Source organism: Mugil cephalus, chromosome 3, assembly GCF_022458985.1.
Source record: "Mugil cephalus isolate CIBA_MC_2020 chromosome 3, CIBA_Mcephalus_1.1, whole genome shotgun sequence".
Lineage (NCBI taxonomy): Eukaryota > Metazoa > Chordata > Actinopteri > Mugiliformes > Mugilidae > Mugil > Mugil cephalus.
The window spans coordinates 11,843,079-11,865,328 of NC_061772.1; the positions used below are offsets into that span (position 1 = coordinate 11,843,079).

A 22,250-nucleotide genomic window follows, 5' to 3' on the forward strand; every position below is an offset into this window, starting at 1 on the left:
ACTGATCTATAGATCTTAGAAAATATCAAATGAAACCATTAAATTAAAAATCCCTGTAACTAAAACGAGCCGGTTAGTCTGGCGGTGGAGTTCCTAATGAACCGATCGTTCAGGGGTCGCCCACCAGTGTAACTTCGCTCCAGATGGGAGAGTTAGTGTGAGGTCAGACGTACAAACACTGGACTACAGCTCCGACTACAGAATTACACAACACCTGGCATTTATCCGTCTTCTAACGTCTCTTTTGGTTGTAACAGGTTTGTAATTACTTCTCCAAAGCAGCGGGACTCGCACGGGGCAGGATACTCGGTTTTTTGTGTGGGGTCCACCTCAGGATTCACATTTTGGTGTTAAGTTTAAAGATCGTACGTAACAGCTGAGCTGAGCAGCAAGTGGACCAAACTTAAACGTGGACTCAGTCCAAGGTAGTGAACGAACTTGTTCGGTGTTAGTCCGCGACCTACGGAGAGACTGTGCATATCTGGTGCTGCACTAAACAGCGGAGCAAGTTCAAACTTACAAATATTTTTTAATTAATCCCAGGAATGCATGTAACTATGCTGGCACCCGTTTTATTGACATTTAATTTAAATTCGTCGGTTTCATTCATTTATTTTCAAACGTAGCCTACAAAGTAGCCCCATGACTACAACCATAAATATGTTGTGCAATGCAAAAATTCAGCTTGTGTCAGCAAACATGTTTATTACGTAATATAGGCCAGAATATTCCCTGCAGCCTGAATCTGCAGTGAATAATATTTTTATACCTTTTTTTTTTTTTTTTTTTTTTTGTGGTGTATTTTTTCTTCAAAAGTGTTAAGAATCTATGTCAACATTTGAAAAGACCGCAACACGGCTGCACCACCTGAATACCCAAATTCATGCAGTCACTCTCTCTGTGTCGGGTTGGTGTTTGTCTAGTAGATGTCTGCTGAACTCTACGCTGAGGCTGGACCAGGTGGGAGTAATGGCAGCGCTGCTGTCACCTCATTGGAAGGAAGCAAACCAATACACCGCTTCATTAGGGGCCAACCCAAGATTATTGGCGTGAGACAAACACACACACCAATTAGTAACAATTAGTAATACTGACACTAATAATCACTGATACTTCCGCATTACCATCACAGCAAATGGAAACACTGCTAATGCTTATGCTAAAAAAGTGAAGCCGTGCTGAAGACGTCACGCTAGAAACAGTTTTTGTTTTTTCTTTTAGACTGCTGTGCTGATCATGGGCGTGTCCTCCTTCATCTTCACCTTTTCGGTTATGGCAGCTGCAGAGATATCAGTCGTGCCTAGTTTCTTGCAGGGATCACTGGTTGGTAGTTAGCATGGGGAATATTCACATTGATCTATAGAGACAGATCCGAAACCAAACACTTATAATAATAATAATAAATAATCTAAACCTATACAGAACAAGGACTTGTAAGCATTTGAGGGATCACCTAATGAGACCACTTTTCTCTTTACCTGTCTGTAGTACGTCACAACTGGGATCCTGTATATTGTGACAGAGCACAACCCTACCAAGAAAACAGTAAGTTCTATAATAGCGTATTACAAAAGCTAGCAATTAGAAGACCAACAAAGATCTAAGACCCCCCTCCATTTGACAAACATGATTTACTCAATTAAAACAGTGTTTTCACTAGCCTAATTCTCTTATTTATTTGCAGAGCTGTCAATTTTGTCATATATTGTGTGAACTATTGGCAGGATTTGTTCTATTTCTTGATGTCTCCATGCTGTAGGTAACCATATCATTAGCTCTGACCATTGTAACCATATTGTGGATATGTTGGACTATCCTGCACACTGTGTCACACTTAGGACACTACTACCACTATTTGCACAATCACGAGCAAGAAGAAGGATACAAGAACGTGACAGACTCCTACAAATGGGAATTGTATTCTGAGGTGATTATTATTTCCTTTTTTCTTTTTTTTTTACTCTTCTTGTTATTGATGACTATTTAGTAAAAATGCACAGCTGCACAATATATATTTTTTTAATTTAAAGCTGAGAGTCTATAACTACAACTTTAATATAAGAGATTGTTCAAAAAATATAAGGACCTATTTGTGTTTATACAATTTTGTATTTACTGATCATATCATATGACTGGTCCACGGGAGAAAGTAGACATAAAAACTGGAGGTGGAGTAAATATAAGAAATGAAGTGTCATCAAACAGTTGTGGGTTTTTGAGATGTGTGCTCTGTTTGTGTTTATTCAGGCCATTAGGCTGAGTGTGGACAGCGTCGTTGCATTCCACAATTTGGTTGGCGTAATAATTATGATAGTAATGACATCTCTGGCCGTGGCAGCCCTGCGTTCCACAAAGAGCCAGGTAAAATACACAGGTGCACAGATATGGGTGCGAGCTGCGCATGTCCCACTAAATGAAGCTTATCGCACAATATTTGCAAAGCTTAAACAACGTTGCAACATTAGACCCAGTCAAGTTGAGCATTCTCTCTTCTCTCTTTAGGCCATTGTAGTGATGACTGCTGTGGCGAATGAAACCCCAGTTGAATAACGAGCACAAGAGGAGGGTCTGAAATGAGCAGAGAGAAACAACATGAAGCATACGAAGACATGAAATCGTCCGTCTTTGCTAATGCGTCATGACTTCTAAACAGTAGCCGGTTCTCACTAACATGCTTGTCACTGTGTATAATGTACTAAAATGTATATCCTGTATGATATGAAATGTGTTGTGGTGATTCTGTGAGTCCTGCTTCCTCCACTGTGTTACGGCCGTATTTACCTCTTTTGACGTTTGCCACCAGGATCAATAGAACCATGGCACTGAACTTTCCACACAGTACAGCATCTAACTGCAGTCTGGCTTGTCTCCACGTTATGTTTGCGCAACGTCTAATACACGAGTGTAGCTTGTTAACGCTTCTTGAATTTCTTAAAAAACAACCAAATTAGTGAGATTAGAATCGTTGGTGTCTTTGCTACAGTGAACAAGAACCAGAATCTCAAGGATCAGTGTGCAGGATTAACAGGGATCTATCTGTAGACATGGAATAAAATACTACTGTTAATGACAATGTGTTTGTGTTGACTTAGAATGAGATCCTTATGTCTGCAAATGGATCTAGACCTCTTCCTATAAGTTTTACATGCTGCCCCGACTCTAGAGAGGACCTTTAAAGCAGAGAGTGGGTGGGGGGGAACTTCACTTGGCTGAAGTCTGCAACCTCACCTTAAGAAGTCACTAAATCCTTCACACTGGACATTTGATATGCCACTTTTTGCCAACGGTTTATGGCCTATTACGAATGGCTGTGTCAACAGCTTATAGATCATTTACTTGATAGATCAGTTATAAGCTAAAAATAAGAATGCCAAATGAGAAAAGAAAAATATCCTTATTTATCTTGAGCCAGCTCTCAGAAACGTAGTTGACTTGTTTCCTTTCACCACCAGAACCATTTTCTGGTTGTTAACAGCAATAAATCAAGGTTTACGATGGGCTACACCCACAGATGTTTCTGTTAAAACCTCAACAAAACTCTGCAAGTCCGGTTGCCTTTCATTAATGCTCTTTGGATATGCCATGACCTGGATGACAGAACCTTCACAGACATATAGCAGACATTGGAGTTCATTATGAAATGGAAACACGCTGTGCGTTAATTTTAGACATTTTAGGTGAATGTGATACAAGTTTCTTTTTTTATTCATACAACAGAATGGGAACTTCAGAACATCAGCCACATGTGTTGGACTGTTCTTGGTACCTGAAGTGTTGAATACTGAACAAAGCAATCCAATGCCTCCTTTCCATCCCTTGCAGAAGAAGTTTGGCATTGACTAGACAACATGTACAAAGCCTCACAGCTGCCCTTGACAGCTCATGTTTCATAGCACAGCACACTATTAGCACAAACACTCAACACATCTGATGTACAGAAGACAGTATGAAACATATGGCAAATGAACTTCTCTGTAAACAAAGACGACAGAGTAATGTTTGATGAAAAGTAGTGACTGCTGACTACAGATACACTAGAGTACTAAATGGAATGGAGTCAACACATACAGTAAATATGACAAAGAGCGACATGCACATGTAAGAAAAACAGTTCTGTTTAAAATTAGAGCGCACTACAGAACCTCTCTGCATTAGCACACACTGAAATTACATTTTTCCTCTTAATGTTTAGCAAAATCTGCATTGAAGCGCTTAGATGCACTAGATTTTTGTTCTACATCTTTCATTATTATCAACGACCACTTCTTCTGCAGTCAGAGAGAAGTCTGAGCAAAAGAAATATTTAGGTTGCTTATGGCAGAAAAAAGAAGCTGTTAATCCAAAATTAACATACAATATCATCATACCGTAAATAGATGCTGCAAAGCACAAAATTAATTATACATCCAGCAGATGTGGGAAAGCAACATGGCAACATGTTAAGTTGTCAGTCTCCAAACAACTCCTACCAAATATCTGCCTCTTTCACTTCCAAGTATGTATCTGTGTTCAATCTTGATCTGCTGCCTTGTGCAGGAGACATTCTGTATAGTAGCTTTTTCGAGCACTTTAATTGAAAATAGCTCGCAGGGCATTAAAGCGCCAACTCAGCTGAATAATGAGCTGGAGCTCACTACATACTTGGTAAAGAGGAAATACAGTCCTGTGATGTTCTCTGTAGATTTGTCACCATGAGACACTCCTTTCACATTGTCACACCATTACAAAAATATCTGTTCTACCTGCTTAAGGCATTAATTTGGTCTATACCACAGCAATGTCACTTTCTTCCCAAGCTAGCTGCTAGCTGTGGCTATCTGCAGGTGAAACCGAACAAACAAAGTTACGAACCTGACACCAAAAACAGCTGAGATATGACTGAAAATCCTCATAGATCAGGCTGTAAAAGTGTCCGTGAGTGACTGCATCCTTCAAGAGTTATGTTTCACTATTGACATAGAAAAGAGTCTACCATACATGCTACTTTCTGTGTTCTGTTCTCTTCTCCACGCCAACCTCTAAAATAGACAATTTCCATTACATTTCAGTGATATCTGGCACAACTCCATTTGCAAAATATGGAAGAAACTATCCAAATCTAGTGAAAACAAAGTACATCTTTGTTTCAGTTTTGTGGCCTCTCATCATTGTCTCATACCGAAGAAGGAGGAGGCTTCTGAAAATCATTCCCCAGGGCGCAGCGCTGGTGAACACGCATGTGCTCTGTGACACGGTACTGACGTGAAAAGGTCATAGGGCAGTGGGGGCAAGGGAAGGGCCGCACACCAAGGTGACTCCGCACATGTCTATTCAGAGAGCCCCGCTGGCTGAAGGAGCGATCGCACAGTGAGCACTGGAAAGGGTGGTGAACAGGAGTTGACAGATGAGCTGATATATTTGTTGGCGTGCTGGCTGAAAGGGTAGATGGTATGCAAACAGACAAGGTGGATGACATAGAGGCTTGTACAGAGTCTGGCACACTAGGGGATGAACAGACTGTCCAGGTACTGATCTGGTGGTCACCCTCTTTAGGGTTGGAAACCACCCCCACAACCGCAGCTTTTTTTATGACCTGACCTCCTGCCCTGCTTTGTCTTTTTCTTTCAGCATTTGCCTGTCCAAACAATGACTGTGTCTCAGACTCATCAGTACTCTCAGCCTGAACTCTAGATATTTTCATTGCTTGCTTATGGACCCCAGTTGCAGATATGTCCCTCTTGCAAGACATAAGCAGCTCAGCAGGTTTGGTGCTTATGTTCAGCAGGACAACCTGGTCTGTAGCCTCTGTAGCAAAGTGCTGCTTCAAGGGATTTTGTCCTGGACTGGCAAAGGCACTAACCCCCTCCTCATCACTGGATTCTGAGTGGCTAGGCTGAGAAAATTTGAGATCAGGGCCTCCGTGTGGTAAGTCCTCCCGTGATAGGCAGTGATAATGAAGGTGTCCACGGTATGACTGGCCCACAGCACCATCCACAGGTGTTGTGAAAGTTATACGTGGCTCTGGGATCTCAGTGCCCGAGATCTTTTCAGGTTCTGGAGATGTGCAGCATTCAAAGGGAGAAGGACAGCCAGTGCCATTATACAAACGTGATTCTGCCCTTGTGGAGAAAGGCAGGCTTGAATCAATACGGTGCTCTTGGTTTTCCATAGCTCTATGTATGTTGTTTGAATCACAGTCATGCTGGCTACCTTTTGTGCTCGCCTCAGCTTGACACATGTGCGGGTACCAGCTCGTCTTAGGTTTGCAGAGGTTATAGCTGTCCTGTGTGTCAGCTGGACAACTGTTACAGTAACTGTGTTCCTCTTTCGCTTCTTCCTGGTTACACATATATTCACAGTGAGTGTTACTCCCTGTGTTTGAATCCCTTGCAGGAACTGGAACTACTGCATTCACATCTTGTGAGTGTTCCTCTGCTGCAGTTGCATTGGAGACCTTGTAGCACTCCATACAATGTAGGTTGGAGCGTTTATGGTTTGAGGAACAATCTTCAAAACTGAGATCTCTTTTAAGCTTTAAGCCTTTGCTCAATTGCTGCAAGGAATCACAATGAGTCTGCTGATCATTATAGTCTGTAATGTGGGATAATCCACTGTCCATATGTCCATTGTACTGTATTATACATTGATCTGCATTGCATCTGTTGTGATCCTGCTTCAGCACATCATATCTATCTGCATTGGATCTATGATGTGAATCTTCTGTAGCACCTTGATCCGTATCATCCTGACTCTTCGCCCCATAATGATTCTTATGTTCAGTGGAAAAAGCTTCAAAATTGTTGTCACTGTCTGCGGCTACTGACTGTGAGACAGGAGCCTTGCTGGAGCTGACTAAAGCCTGGGATGCTGGACGGTAGGGAGGCCCTGCAGGCTCTTCTGTTAGCTGCAGGATAGCTGCTCTGCTGCTGTGACAGATGACAGGCACAGCTTCACAACATGGTTGTGGTGATGAGGAAGAGGATGTAGAGGAGCTCCTCCTGTCCTCAAGTGACCTCACTAGCACCTCCCCTGTGCTCTTATGCCAGATATCTGGTTTTATAATGCCAGCTAAATGAAATGGATCCTTTTGTACCTCTTTGTCCTCTCCAAACATGTCATGCACTTCAGCAGTGGTGGGGATATTTTTAATCGAATCCTTTGGTGTCAGAAAGGTTACTTGTCTGTAGTCATGTGCATTTGTGTTACTTCCAATGCTTTCTAGCACACTACTGCAGGTACTTATATTATTAAAAGCAGCACGTGCATTTGTTCTGCTACAGTGGGTTGCACAACTTGTGCTGCTATTTAAACTTGCATCTGTTTCTGCATCTTTACTACTTGAATCTATACTGGGTGAATGTCTCTGACCTTCATCACATGTCTCCATACTGGCTGAATACTGATGAGTTGCTCTCTCTGGTGAACTTGCAGTACTTTGCATACTGGAAGTGTCTCTTACTTCAGGTCTTCTAAAGGCATCAGTACTGGATGTTGGTGGCAGATCTCTCATGGTGTGCACACTCGTCCCATTAACAGTATTGGTTGTTTTATATGACTGATTTTCAACTCCAGTCGATGCATGTTCAGTATCAACAGCATTGACCTCAGACTGTTGCCAAGTCCTCAGATCCTCCTCCAGTTTATCCATCTGCAGGTGGCAGGCCGCAGTGAGCAGACTGTAATACAGCTGCTGGCTATGAGTGTGTGGCAAAGCTCCCGTGTAAATGTACTCCAAAAGCAGTGCAAGCACAGAGTCAGTCAGACACGGAGCCTGCAGTTCCACCAGGGCACCAGTAGAGGACAAGAGAGATGCCAGTACTGGACTAGAAGCAGCCAGGACGCACCTGGGGGAGGAAAGAACACTGTATTTGTGATAATGCCTGAAATCACATCATGTGAGATGTCCACAGCGATTATATTGTATTGATTATATTCTATTGCCCTAATGAATATTTCTGCAATATATACACAAAATGTTTAAGTAATAATGAAAAAAAAGTTGAGTTACTCACCTGTGTGCAGAATATAGTTGACCCGGGCTTTGTCTCTGTCTGAGAACACAGTCACAGAACTGAGCTTGTTGTCTCTGAATGTTTAGATATGCCAACAGTGATGCTGCATGGTTGTTAACCTTCTGGGCACAGGTTGGCACCTGGAGAGTGCAGGGTGGCAGTTATGTGTAGTTATCCAGATATAACGCATGCACACCAAAGGAAATCTCAAACCCTCCACTGGAGCAAATGTAAAATCTCAAACTTTTTACATTTTTATTTTGTTACACGCTTGAATTTTGGTTTGTGCCTCCATTCCATTTGTATGTCCTCTCAGAGTAAGATGACGGATTTAATCATTTGAAGTCAGACAGGCTTTAATGTTCCTACTTTACAGCTTCCTAAATCTCCTTGGCGTGATCAAAACAATCCATTGACATTTTTCTTTACCACAATGAAATTAAAGGGCTAGATACGTTTAACATGAGGCTTCCGCCATATAAATTTCATAAAATGAATTAGTATTTTCTAATGTTAGAAAGTTTTTTTTCCCCCTTTTGTTGAATATTGTTCAATGGCAAGGAAACAGAAAGAGGACATTTCATACCAAAATGGGTAAATTCTTTGCAAGATACTAATTTATATCACTCAGCCATTTAAAGCCTCAAGTTTGTTTCTGATAAACAGAATTAGATCTTTGCATTGAGTGAGCACTGAGCAGATTGTTTCCCCATTCACTTACAGTGAAAGCACATTTGGAAGGCTTCTTTAAATGACCACAGAGATTTGAGTTTTGTCTTATCATGCATTATGGGTTTCTACTCACATCTTCAAGTGATCCTCAACTTTCATTTCCGAAGTTAACCAGTTTTGGGAAACTGTTTTGTACTTTTAGCAAACAAAGACAATAAATCTATAACTTCAATGAACACGACTGTTAATAAAAGTTTACTCTCAGCTAAAATGCATGACAAGAAAAAACAAAGACACACTGCCTCAATTAGCAAAGTGTTATTAGACTATTTGAACATGTAGAAATAAATACTCCCTTACCTCCATGTTAAATTGAAAGAGGAGCAACAAATACCCACAGTCTTGCTTGCAGTTAAATGAAGAAAAGAACCTCCATGGAGGATATATAGTCCCAGTTTACCATCTACGCACACTGTATCATTCGGAAGACAATCACACGCTTTTCATCTTGAGGTTGGCATGACGCGGAAGGACAGGTGCTTAAAAGGAGTGCTGGCATCCACGTCAGAATCTCCATCTCCTGTTATGGAGGGAGACTAAGACCAGCCCACTGAGAACCAGCAAGAGACCACAGAACTGGAGCAAGCATAGACAGTATTTCTACTGGAAGTTAATTATACTTAATAGCAGAATAGTTACTTAAAGCTCTTAAGGAGTTTTCCTTTTGGCAGGGAGGTCAAATGTTATGGTCAATCACAAAATAGTCTGTAGTCTCACGTGAGCGTGATTTTGAGGGGGAAACGTCTGAACCCAGAGCTACAGGAGTGTTACATTGCAGGTGTCAAACTGGATCTGTTTAGAGCGTTAACTGGTCTCCACAGGAATCTCCAGCTGCATCGTAAACCTAACACACACAGGCCATCTCGTGTTTGCACTGGGGAATAAATGTGTGATGCACATCAACATTTCTGTCTGCTTTGGTTCTATGGAGGGAAGCTTCTCCAGTGTCAGGACTGTGAGCCGGTCCCACTCAGCTGACGTTTTGTTGACAACTCCATACTAAGTCATTTCTCCACCCTTCCACACCATGTGCTTGTCACGCCTTTTAATCTCTGCAGCACTGGCGTCTGCGCAATGGAAATACTACTGCATCACACAGTGAACCATTTAAAATTAGTCTCATGGCTCCAGCGAATAACTGCACAACTAATTTGATGTCATGGTTAAATATGTGCATTGCGCATATGCAGACACAGAGATATTGTTTTCCTATGAAATGAAATTAATTTGAATTATAAAAAGATTGTTTTTAATACAAAACTGGCATTTTATTTTATAGTGCAGGAGACAGCGGTAGATGTCCAACGCTAACGTGTACATAAGAAATTTCTTTCAGTATTTGGGTTTGTTGGGCACAGTGATCCACAGAGATATAAAGGGAGGATAGTAGCCTGATGGTTAAGAGCACTGAGTTTCACATTATGGCTCCAGACAGGTGACCTGTGTCTCCTCATTATTCCAGGCATGATTCCGCAGTGTGACTTTTAAATCAAATATATAGACAGTGAGCATACCATATGATAATTAACTAAATAATCCCTCTTGCACACACAGTGAGACAGACACAAATTACAACATGTACAGTATTACTGGCAAGTAGTGGCTATGAGAGTTTACATTCACTGGGAGTGTGGTGTCATTGCTCACATACTGTACGGGTGGCTGGCAAAAGAAGATGCGTCTCACTTGTTCTCAGACACAGCACACACATGTTAGTGAGCTACATACAGGAATGAGTAAAAGTTTAAAAAGAGCTGTTTGCAAACAAAAATGGTCAAGAACACAGATTGGAAGAAGGGTAATGCACACAGCCCGTTTTTTAATAAGGTTAAACTGATTTGTGGCTAGGCCTATTTAGCACCACCCTTTAGCAGCACAACCAGTCTGAATGGAAAAAGAATTTTATATATCCATGTGCATTAAGGTCAAATTGTGATGGCTAGTGAACTCAGTAATGACAGGTCTTGGTGTGGGGTCTTGCTACCAAAAGGAGTCCGCGGTGAAATTACTGGCGAACTGGCAATAGGGTCACGATTACCAGTGAGCGCAGGAAAGCGAAGGCTGGTGCATGTGGTCTCGTCACACACAAGAGCTTCGGTAACACAATTTGCTGAAACCCTTAATGCTGACTACTAGAAAGAGATGTCAGAAGACACTGTTCATGGCTGCTTAGCTGCAGATCGTCCAGAATACCAATGGGTTGAGCGTCAGAACTGGACCATGGTGCAACGCAAGTCGGTGACCTGTTCCGATGAGTCAAGTTTTTTGTGTACACGTACCACCTACCTAGAAATTGTTGCACACCATCAAGGCAATTCCCTTATGGCCTCTTTCAGCAGGATAATTCACTCTGCCACACAGCAAAAATGGTTCAGGAACTGTTTGAGGTACATGACAAAGAATTCAAAGTGCTGACTTGGCTCACATATTCTCCAGATGTCAATCCAATCAAGCATCTGTGGGACCTGCTAGAAAAACACGTCCAATCCCTGGAGGCCCCACTTCAGAACTAACAGGACTTAAACCAACTTCAAGACACCTTCAGAAGTATTGTGGAATCCATGCCTCAAGGGGTCACTGCATTTTTTGGCTGCACTAGAGGGACCTCCTCAATATTAGACAGGTGGTTTTAATGTTGTGGTAGCTATTTACTATTTTTATTTTTAAAGCATTGAAGCCAAAATTCTCAGGCAAACACACACACACACACACACACACACACACACACAACCACTGAACATTAAAATGACTGCATTGGACTAGTCAGCTGCATGCCAGTATGACATAACATCTAAACAGGCACCACAGGGACACATTCTCCACATTGTTATGTCTGAGGCTGTTGGGTACTCCATTAGCCAATGTCATGTACCATCTTCCAGGACAAGGTACAGGGTATTTTACACAAGTGTGTTTCCACATAACCTCTCTGCCAGCAGAAGCTCTGCAAGAACACACTGCCCACCATAGAGCTGCAATCCCATCTATCCTGCGAGTGGTTGATGTTAATTCCAGCTGGCTTTGGTTGAGAGGCACTTTACACATTCACACCTACAAGCAGTTACATGTTGCCAGCTAATCATCACAATTCAGAGGAACCCAGAGCTCCCAGAGGAAATCTAGACATGTGACTCATAGTACCAATTAAAATGTTGGACACACATTCAAGGGTTTTTATATTATTCTTTGTTTACTACTTTCTAGTTTGTGGAACTATACCGAATATATGAAGTTTAACAATCCATTGACATTTGGATGCGTGTCAGATTTTCCCAAGCAGACCCCTTTGCTTCATTAACAGCCTTTCACTCTCTTAACATTCTCTCAGCCAGCTCTCTGTCTTCATTTCACTGTCACAGACCAATGAGACTATTGCAATTTGATCCGATTATGGTCAGAAGACCAGGAAAATCCAAAAGCTGTCGATACATTTCACTCTGAACTACAGATGTGGACATGCTGGTGGCGCTACAGGACAGGTCAGATCATCAAAAAACTGTGCCAAACACTCATGTATACTGTCAGTAGGATAAAATAGTGGATGTGGTGCGAGACCAAATGTCGAAGGACCACTTCATTTAGAAGAGTTCTTTTGGTTATCATAACTATCTGCGGAAAATTTCATGGAACCTCATTTACAGTTTTTCTCCATTGGTTTGGTTCATTTATTGAAACTGAAATTACATTCTCAAAATTCTAAGATCACTTTGCAAAACAGTCTTACAGTTCAGTACAACCCCATAGCTCACTTGCAAAAGCTCATATCTCCCCCAAAACGGTTCCCTCACACTTCAATACTAAATCCCTTTCTCATATAAATAGTCAGTGCCACCAGAATGCAAAAGATCCTTCTCAATTGCTTTGGCTCATTTCTTAAAACCGATGCTTTTGATGCTTTTGCCAAAATAACCTTGATGGTTCAGCACAACACCATGGTTCACCTGCAAAAGCTCATATCTCACACAAAACACTTCACTCACGTGTCAAAACTAAATTCCTTCTCTTATAAACAGTCAGTGCCCCCAAAATGCGTCGTCCCTTCGGCATTGTGTAAGCACTGCAAGTCAATAATGTTTAGATGTTTTGTCACTATGACCGAAGACCATTGAAATATCCACCTCTCAGTCCTCCTAGCCCAGTACTTCATTGACAGTGGTGACTGTACTAGGTTTTTGTCTAGCTTACAGGATACAGTTGTGAATAAAATTGGGGGAAAAAAGGATTGTACAGTAAGAGTAGCGGTGGATGGGGGCGTGTGGGGGCCTTTCTGGCCTGTACCGGTTTGTGCTCGCCCCGTGGCTTTGGTGGTTCTCTGGTCTTGGTACCCATGTGCTCCGCACTGGGGTGTTGGTTCTTGTGGGCTGGGTCTCCAGACCCGACTCTGGGCCCTGGTAATGGTCTCGCTCATATTCAGGGAATGCCCACATGCATGTTTGGTGTCACTTGCCAGCTCACGCTGGGCCACATCAAGAAGAATTGATGAGTCCCGTCTAATAAGGACTGGACTGCTCTTTCACTCTATCACTATATGCCCTATCTATGACTTAGCTCCTCTATTGGGACACCCTTACCCTCCTGACCTCTCGCATCTCTCCGGAGATCTACAAAGCACCTCCCTGGACCCCGTCAAACCTGAGTGTAGTGACTTGGAAAGCACAGGACCCTACACACCACCAGTTCCTTCCAGCACCACGTCTTTCTTCCCCTGTCCATCCTTCCACATCTTCTCTGCCCTTTGTTCTCCCCCTGTATTCACCGAGGTGTAGCACTTCAATCACTGCCACACAAAGTCACTCCACTTATCAAAGATCAGGGAGGGCCGGTGATTGTCACGCGCACATACTGAAGTGATAAAATATTCAGCTGCAACAATATAACTGCATCAAACTCATATAATGTTGATATCCTGTGGTGTTTAACTACGTAGACAAATGCAGGCGAAAAAAAAGGGCCCTCCAAGTTTGACACTATGACACCCATACTTCCAAGGAAATTGTAACCATTTTTATTCACACACATAAAGTAACTTCCATACATCAGAGTAAAAAGAAAATGTGTTCAACATAATATACTGTAATAGAATCACAGACAAACAAAAAAAAAAATAAAAAATGGAAAATGATATGTAGCCCACAGTGCTGTAAATAAAACTGGAGTTTCACAGCTAACACTTGTCCACTAATCGCTGTCCTCACACTACCTCTCCTGGCCGTCCACATGCTGCTGTCTGTCGGGCCACGGATTCTCGTCCACATCACAGCGTATATATTCTCCCTTGCGATGCAACAAGGGAAGAAACGGCGTGAATGTCGCAGCCACCCCCCACACTTATCTCCTGTAATATCTTCACACACAGCGTCCATTGCATGCATTGCAGGGACTATGATTTCGTCAAGTCCTAGTTTGACCTGACGGTCACTTAATCAGTTGATCAAATGTTCCAAGAGATTCATATATGGTATTCATGGTATAATGTTCTTGACTAATTTTGACAACTGAACAGACTACTATACACGTGATGACCATTGACTGTATATACGGGTGATGACCTATACAGTGAAATGATGCCGACATGTTTGGGAGAGAACAACCTTTTGACTGAGAATCAGTTTAGATTAACAAGATCTACTCACTTGGAAATTGTGCTAAATGCTAACTGTGCTAATTGTAGTCTGTACTTAATAATTTGCAAAGATCTACTGAGAAATTTGCAGTTTGATGAAATGAATGAGAAATCCAATTTTGTTGTGAACAATTGCCAAGTGATTTGGAGGGTTATCCATGTTATTTTGGAAATGTAATTTCAGTTTCAAAAAATGAGCCAAACCAATGGAGAAAACTGTAATACCTGGAGATATGTCTCCACTGACTAACAGACCATTGTGTTGTTACCAGAGCCATGCTAGTATTGCAGCAGGGCCACGAAAAAGAGTAGTTACATAATAAATTCAGATTATCTTTCTGACTCCACAGGCTACTGGGAGTGTGAAAGTCCTGACATAAAACCAGACAAAATAGTTTTCACGTGTACCAGACGAGTACTTCGGGATCTGTAGTCTGAGCTTGAAGAAAATGTACAGTACACATGTACATGCTTCAAATAAAAAAAGACCAACCTAACAGGCACATGCACAGACAATACCGAGCTGGATACATACCAGTCCTGTTTCTGCAACACAAACTGTACGAGGCTCCAGCTGTTTACTTCTTGTCCCAGTTCCATTTTTACACATGTAATATCATCTTCATCTTGTTCTCTCTCCCTCTCTCTCAGTCACACATCCAGAACATTGTAGTTGCGGAGGCTGCTATTTTTAACTCTTTGGCATATTGTTATACACACTCATCCTGACATTAACACCCATGCAAACACACACACACACACACACACACACACACACACACACACACACACACACACAGTAGCAACAGGACAGCGGGTCTGCTTAGGAACTCTCCTGCCAAAAGAAGTACCAGGGAGCAGAGTGGTTCAAATTAGACTGGAGAGCATCCAAGAGTGACAGAACATCTTGTTGGCCACGGGGATGTGAGGAATATCATGCCCTGAAATTATAACCTCCCGTATTCAAGTCAAGCTTGGGATAACTGTCCCATATCATAGTCCTTTCACTCTACCAGTTTTTCGTCCGTGTCTATTTTCTATCAACAAAGATGCAAAATCATTAAGTGCAACAAATGTGTGTGCATTTTAATTATTGTCTATGACATGTTGCAACAGCTGCAGGACAATAAGCATAATAATAATAATCCACATATCATCCTCACAGACAAGCAACAGTGAAAGTGCAGAGCAGCAAAAAGCATTCACGTCACATCTACTGGGGCTTAAAGCCTTAAATATTTCCTTCCACTCAAACAACCAATCATGAAAAGCAGATTAGACTTATTCCAGATGAGATGTTACAACATCAATTAGGATTTGCTTCATCGTAGCCGTAGACACTTTTGGAAATGATTGCATTGAGTTTCTTTGACACATGTATCATCAGCGATGTCAGATGCTGAAGTTGGACATTGTGATCTTCAGTGTATTTAGTGTGTTCTGATGTACTGAAACAGTTTGATTACATTTGATGCACCTTTTAGAAATGCTCAAAATTAAGTGAATGAGGGAGGTGAAGTTGGTCAATTATTACATTTTCAGGCGCGGTGCAAATTGCAGAAGACACGGCGAGACAGTCCCTCTCCTATCTTTAGTATTTAATTGTGCAAACTTGCACAGAGTAATGCAGCGTAGCAGTAATGACAACAGCAGCCGTACTCTTAACAATACAATCAGTTTGTCTTTCGGAAATAAACTAGATTAAACCTTGAATTCTTGGCAAAAGTAGTGAAGTCAATCTGCAACAGGACAGGAGTCAGAGAACAGATCTCTAGACCAATCACATGTGTGGTTCTCTTCATCCAGGAGGAGATCTTTAGATCCATCAAGACTCCCCGCATCAACTGTCTCACTGTCACACTTTCCCACTTGGACCAGACTTTTGAACGATGACGAGGGAGTTCCATCCAAAAGCGTTCTTTTACAATAAACTCCATCTCCGTGCTGTCCTTCCCAGGCAAATCCCACATTACCCCTGCTGTCACCAGTACGCCTTCTTCGTCTCAGCGTCACACTCTCCGGAGGAGAGGGGGGAACAGCTACTTCACTGTGCTCAAAATCACACACAGTTACGTTACAATCAGTTGAGTCACATTTGGTTTTGATCGTTCCTGTTGATCCCAGGTTTAGGACCGCTCTTTCTACGCTTTGCTGTTGCTGAGCCTGGAATCTATGATTGTCTGGTTTCCAGAAGCTCCTTTTTGGGGTAAGCCTGTAGCTGCGTCTGCTGGATTTCGTGTTCCATGCCAAGTTTTCTTTTGTAGACTCTCTGCCAACCTGACACAGCTGATTGGTGTGAACAATGTTCAATTGACAGTTAACAGATGTTGTTGCAGTTTGTTTTTTGCTGTCTACTTCATGCAGATTTCCAAAAACAGGTGGCACAGCACCTACTTTTACAATGGGGGTGGACTGAGAGGGAGGGACAAAGTCAAAGTCTTGAGCCCCATGTAGTACTAGACTGTCTCTCTTGTAGCGCTCACCACTTTTCAGTTTCTGTGTGTCTGGTGTTGAGTAAGTGACAGTGGTGTTTTTAGTCCCAAGCTGCTTTTCATCTTGGGTGGAAAACGGTGTGCATGCTTCTGTGGTGGTCCTCACAGGTTCTGCATGTGGGCTGAGCATCTCTGTGCTTGTAGAGTTGTAGAGTGACCTACTGAATAGGTCTGCTGAACAGTTGTAGGTGTCCCCTCCTGGGTGCTCTTCATCTTCCTTGTGAAAACACAGAGAACTAGATTTGTCACCCTCCTGATTACACTCACAGGAACATATCAGACTCCTGCTAAAACCTTCCACAGGACTTTTGCATACCTGATCAGATAAATCATGACTGTCGCTGCCAGTTGGTGCACGTGTATTGGTGATGTCCAGTAATATCTGTGATTGGCTGCCTGATACATGCGCTTTTCTTTGGCATACAGAAGTTGATTCAACTGTTACGTTTGTGGTTTCAAGGTTATTTTCTACAGTTTCTTTGTTTTCTTTGCATAAAAACTCTGTAAGACTCTCTGAGAATGGCAAATCATCCCAAGCCAATGAGCTTGACAAAAATGTTCTGCGGGAAAACTCATTCGCGGGACTAACGCGAGTGTTCAGGTTGGGGCTATTTGCAGCACATTCAATGTGAGACAAGTCTGGGTATTTGGCAAATGATGGACTGCTATAAAAACTGTGATCTAAAGGGAGCAGTGGAGGTCTGTCTTCTGTGACTTTATGCTTCTCCAGTAAACGTCTGGGTCCCGGATGTGGTGTTGTGCTATTGGCTCTCTGTCTGCTGCTCTCATCTCCACTATCCTGGGTACTACAGCCTTCCTCCTGCTCCGCCGATGAAGTAATTACTCCTAGTGATTGTTCCCACACGGAAAAGGGAGTGCGGGTGCAGTCTCTGTGCAAAGATCTAAGATGGAAATAATAACAAGAAACGTTAAATTTCACAAAAGTAAACAGTTCCTCCAGAGATGCTACCACAGGAGGATTACACTTAAAGTTACTTGGTATTATAGTGACACAGTCATAAATTCTGTACTCTGCCGCTAAAATATAAGAAATGAAAAGCTTCAAAAAACTTGTTCTTTTAACTTTGATTTTAGATTTCCTACGACAAACTCCTATTCATGTATTAAATATTTGTGGTTGCTATAATCCGCCCTGGAAATAAAAAACTAAGATATACCAGGCAGATCATTTCTTAATTTCATTACCTGTATGGTGACTGGGAGGGAAGATCAGAGGCAGACAGTGTGACATTAAAGCTGCTGGTTGGAGAATGATCAGGATTGATCAGCAGGGTTGTATCTGGAGGTCTGGGAGTTTTGTTGTGATCAACACATCCCAGTTCAAATTCCGAAGCTTTCTGAAGAAGAATCCGATAATAGCTGACCACCGTGCAGCCTTCCAGACCCGTAGTTTTGGGAAGAATCATCTGGCTGGCGACAAACTGGGCTGAGTCTTTACCGTTGGAGCCATTTGGAACAGGATCACCAAACCATGGGCCACTTTGTGTTTTTGACTGAAAGACACAGATGATACCAGGGACAGTTTAGACTGAATCACCTAAAAACAGATAAAATCTAATTACACACATTTTGGACCCATCATTCATTCTTTTTGTGCATAATTAAAATTCTGATACATAAGTAGATACATAGACTTTATTTATCCTGAGGGATGAACAAGGATTTGATTTTGAAATTAGTTTATGAATCCAACACCCACAGATTTTAGTACTTCATATAATGAATATGAACTATCTTTTTCTTTTCAGGACAGCCTTTTGAAAAATGCCGCGATGAAGGCCTTGTGGATTATTTCATATTTATGTGAAACGGATGTCGTAATCAAGATCAGGAGCTGTGCATCGGGACCTCCTTATTTACGACTGTTTGATACGCAGTACAAAAGTTGTCTATTCAATCAATATCCCGAATCAGATTGTACATTTACCTTCAAACCAAAGATGAAATGTCTGCCAATGAAACAGTCCTTGACAGCCTTCAACAACAATGTGAATCTAGTTGATGGAACGACTGGTCCATCCACATTTTCCACTAACCTAAAAAATTATAAACACAACAAAGACAAAGACAAAGACATTTTTATATGTTCTATTAAACATGGGTAAAGTATAGCTTTGTGAAGGATTTCCCTCATCAAGTGTTTTAGGCCATTATGGATTAAATTTAAGACCTACATGAAGTATTAAAAAAAATAAATAAATCAGAGACCCAGAATTACTTACAAAATAACAAAATTTATTGTCATTCAAATATCAACTCAGGACATTCCTGGTGGGCTTCACGGCTGAGTAACAGAAACATAATAGGCCGGGGCCAGACTGCAAATGAAGCGGTAAATGGATATTTGAGACTTGAATAAAAGTAATTTAACACCTACAATGGAAAATATGTCCATGTTAAAGACTTTTTAAGGCCTTAAATTGGGATTATCAAGTGAGGTTTGTACAAAACTGGGAGCATGCCACAGTATAAGACTGGTGGACTTTGTCTAAAGCAGTGTAAACATTGACAGAAAGATGCCTGAGAGGTCATTTCTTTACTCACTTCTGTAATCCACTTGCATCGATGCCAAAGAATGGGTTCAGGCTATTTCCAAATACTGTCACACCAAATATGCACCTGTCCCGGGCCACCTTCAGAGACAGACGATATCTGTAATCCAGCTGTTCCTTCAGACAACTATAACCACACTTGGAGCATCTGCATCTGCGGTGACAGAGGGTTCGGGGTTAGGACATGTAGGAGAACTTTCTGCTTTTTTTTTCCAAAGAGGAGTCATTTTAGTTTCAGTTTGAAAGTCGTCCAGATACAGTCCTCCTACCAGCACTATCACTTCACAGATATTCCCTACGACCAGTAATGACTCTCGGTGAACTCGGACACTTTTGCCCCATATGAGGTTTCAACAGTAACTTCTATGGACTCAGTGCTTTTAAATCAAGGTTGGTGTTTTTACCTCGTTGTGTCCTGCTGTTCAACCTCAATTCGTGAGAAACAGCCTTTACAGCAGGGATAAAAAATACACGTATCTTGCAGAGACAACACAGCACAGTCCACCAGAGCCCGTCTGACAGACATTTATACGAGTAAAATCAATCTGAAGCGACTAACTGCAGCTAGAGGGCTAACAGAGGCTAGCGGAAACACGTCGAGAGCTATTTCAACTTAACTTTATAGCAATAAACTAAAATATCAATTGCTACAACTATCAGAATATTAATATATATAAATATATTCAAATTTAACGTAGTCTATAAACATTTGTTTCTTTCCCATAATGCTGTTCCTTCTTCTTCTTCACGTTTTGTATGAAAACTCAGATGGTAGACGCGTCACTGCCACCTACTGGACGACGACCGAAACAGCGAGTTGGCAAAATGTGTTCAGCCATTGTAACTTTTACTTGTTCTCATGCACAGTGTCAGTGAGTAGCACTTGGCTGTTATCCTCAGTCTCATTACATTACAGCAGCTGCAGTCGTTTTAATCATTGATCACTGTGATATTTAAATTACATGCAGAACACATTTATAAAAACAAAAATAAAACATGGGGCTGATGAAACCTTTTGTCCTTTCCTGATTTCCAAGTCCGCAACAATCTCTTTCCTTACACATGTCTAAGTTCTGCCTGTTTGTCATTTATTTACTCCTTTGACTTTTGGTACAAAGCTGATAAAAACTGTTGGATTACAGCTGTAATAAATAGTTTTACTGATGGCTAATGAGAAAACTGTTTAGCCAACACTGAACTTTACAATCTCGACTGTATGAAGAATTTTGTAAACCAAATTCAGTGAAAAGAAAGGGATTTTAGTTACTGTGAACATGAAATAGGGCTGCTCTATCATGAATGTGCATTTATTCCTTCTCCATTTTCAATCCACTGCCATACATGTTCATGTACAATTATTCATCCTCCTGTAGTTTCTATTTTATCCAAAGGCCACTTCCACTGAAACAGTGGATCAACATTTCCAGCAACAGCTTTCCATATCATGAAGACAGAGAGGCATAAGCAGCGAGTCTGCGCTCATGTTCCTACATTATGCGCTGTTTTTGAAGGAATAACTGAGGCTTTGCACAGTGCTCAGACTCTCCCATCATCAATACAAGATCTTTTGTTCTCTCATTTCTGATTTTTTTTTTTTTTTTTGGATAGCAATGTGTAATTTCATTGTGTTAAACATGTTTTCACACTACAACACATCTAAAATCTGTTTTATGACCAGCTGACACAGTGATGGCTGAAGTGATCTTTGACTTGTGTGACATTGCAGGAGATCAACTATCTGCTTTCACACAAAGCTGCTGAGTTTCTGAGTCTTCATGACTAATGTATTTTATTTTATTGGAACTCAAAGCTTGAATCATTATCATTTACCTGAGAAAAATGTACGCAACGGACCAGTCAGCTCAACCGCTCTTGCAACATAAATATCTTTTCCTGTGAAATGAACTTCTTCTGCATTTTAACAAGAATCACACACATTGAAAGAGATGTTCGTGTTGTATAATTATGTTGATTTATAGAATGAGACATCTATATGTATGATTATAATTGCCATGTAAATCACCTTACATGCATTTTTCTTTCTTTCTTTCTTTCTTTCTTTCTTTCTTTCTTTCTTTCTTTCTTTCTTTATTTTTTTAATCTTTTATCGTTCCACCTTGGCAATGATAAGCCTTCCTCTGTGTGGCTGAGTAGCTGCAAGAAAACAATGGAAAGCCACATTGGTCCTTAAAACAGAGAATGCCCTGAACCCTCTCTGCTCTCTTTCAGGGATTACAACAGGTGTCTAGTGTGGACTATTGGTATTATTTACTGTAATGTTATATTATGTAAGTTTCCCATTCTTCTGAAGAAAACATTTGTTTTGTTTGAACATTTTTAATGAGAATGCATATAATTCCCAAGATGATCCAAGAAAACTCTGTTAGTACAGCACGTATCAAATAATTTCTGTCAGTCTTACATCCGGTCAGGAAGTTTCCATTTAAAAATAATCTGCTAAAACTATCCCACTCGAAAATCTTAATCCAGTTCGCATTGGGAAGAAGAAGAACAAAATAACAAAACAACATTTGATGGTCTTTTTTTTTTTTCTTCACAGGTAAGTCAAAAAATGTGACATGAAATAGGACTGACGGCTGAAATGAATGCGCATTTAAATAGTAAATCCGTCTCCACTTTCAATCCATTACAATACACGTTAATCTACACTTATTGATCCTCCCATATTTTATAATTTATCCACTCCCTCAAGTTGCGTATTCACAGTTTTCCGCAGACATCTGCTGTCAGCTGCCGCTCGGAAATGAGAGTGGAGATCACTTCCAGTAAAACAGTGGCGCAACATTTTCAGCAGCAGCTTTCCATATCAGGAAGACAG

The 22,250-nt window shown here is 41.2% G+C and overlaps 3 protein-coding genes across 7 annotated transcripts; 1 reads left to right on the forward strand and 2 right to left on the reverse strand.

The window, feature by feature from the left end:
• Positions 1-91: 91 nt before the first annotated feature.
• On the forward strand, positions 92-3,073 carry LOC125004938. Of its 4 annotated transcripts, none has more exons than XM_047579782.1 (7): positions 92-257; positions 924-1,049; positions 1,222-1,323; positions 1,489-1,545; positions 1,760-1,927; positions 2,248-2,361; positions 2,503-3,073. In XM_047579782.1, exons 2-7 carry the CDS (start codon positions 927-929, stop codon positions 2,548-2,550), a joined length of 612 nt encoding a protein of 203 aa, XP_047435738.1. In that variant the 5' UTR covers positions 92-257; positions 924-926; the 3' UTR covers positions 2,551-3,073. The 4 variants fall into 4 exon arrangements, with proteins under 4 accessions (XP_047435738.1, XP_047435736.1, XP_047435740.1 ...); XM_047579780.1 differs by having other exon boundaries at positions 100-257; positions 927-1,049; XM_047579784.1 differs by lacking the exon at positions 92-257 and adding an exon at positions 264-425.
• LOC125004937 (zinc finger and BTB domain-containing protein 34-like) lies at positions 2,423-9,182 on the reverse strand. The gene is made up of 4 exons (XM_047579779.1): positions 9,024-9,182; positions 7,992-8,131; positions 7,348-7,823; positions 2,423-2,568 (listed from the first exon to the last, which is right to left on the reverse strand). The coding sequence occupies exons 1-4, from the start codon at positions 9,027-9,029 to the stop codon at positions 2,462-2,464; spliced, it is 729 nt and encodes a 242-aa protein (XP_047435735.1). The 5' UTR covers positions 9,030-9,182; the 3' UTR covers positions 2,423-2,461.
• A 6,224-nt stretch (positions 9,183-15,406) lies between these two features.
• On the reverse strand, positions 15,407-20,162 carry ddias (DNA damage-induced apoptosis suppressor). Of its 2 annotated transcripts, XM_047580211.1 has the most exons (6): positions 19,816-20,162; positions 19,404-19,565; positions 18,787-18,895; positions 18,045-18,352; positions 17,155-17,740; positions 15,407-17,055 (listed from the first exon to the last, which is right to left on the reverse strand). In XM_047580211.1, exons 1-6 carry the CDS (start codon positions 19,935-19,937, stop codon positions 16,081-16,083), a joined length of 2,262 nt encoding a protein of 753 aa, XP_047436167.1. In that variant the 5' UTR covers positions 19,938-20,162; the 3' UTR covers positions 15,407-16,080. The 2 variants fall into 2 exon arrangements, with proteins under 2 accessions (XP_047436167.1, XP_047436163.1); XM_047580207.1 differs by having other exon boundaries at positions 15,407-17,740.
• Positions 20,163-22,250: the final 2,088 nt, after the last annotated feature.

Coding starts and splice junctions, on each gene's coding strand:
- LOC125004938 (XM_047579782.1), top strand. CDS start 927: ATGTCTGCTGAACTCTACGCTGAGGCTGGACCAGGTGGGAGTAATGGC. Junction 1,324..1,488: donor GTTTCTTGCAGGGATCACTG/GTTGGTAGTTAG, acceptor ACCTGTCTGTAG/TACGTCACAACTGGGATCCT. Junction 2,362..2,502: donor TGCGTTCCACAAAGAGCCAG/GTAAAATACACA, acceptor TTCTCTCTTTAG/GCCATTGTAGTGATGACTGC.
- LOC125004937 (XM_047579779.1), bottom strand. Junction 7,824..7,991: donor CAACTATATTCTGCACACAG/GTGAGTAACTCA, acceptor TTCCTCCCCCAG/GTGCGTCCTGGCTGCTTCTA. Junction 2,569..7,347: donor TATGGAGACATGTGATGAAG/GTCAGAGACATT, acceptor TGCTCATTTCAG/ACCCTCCTCTTGTGCTCGTT.
- ddias (XM_047580207.1), bottom strand. CDS start 19,937: ATGTCTGTCAGACGGGCTCTGGTGGACTGTGCTGTGTTGTCTCTGCAA. Junction 18,896..19,403: donor GATGCAAGTGGATTACAGAA/GTGAGTAAAGAA, acceptor ATAATTTTTTAG/GTTAGTGGAAAATGTGGATG. Junction 17,741..18,044: donor CCCTCCCAGTCACCATACAG/GTAATGAAATTA, acceptor TTTCCATCTTAG/ATCTTTGCACAGAGACTGCA.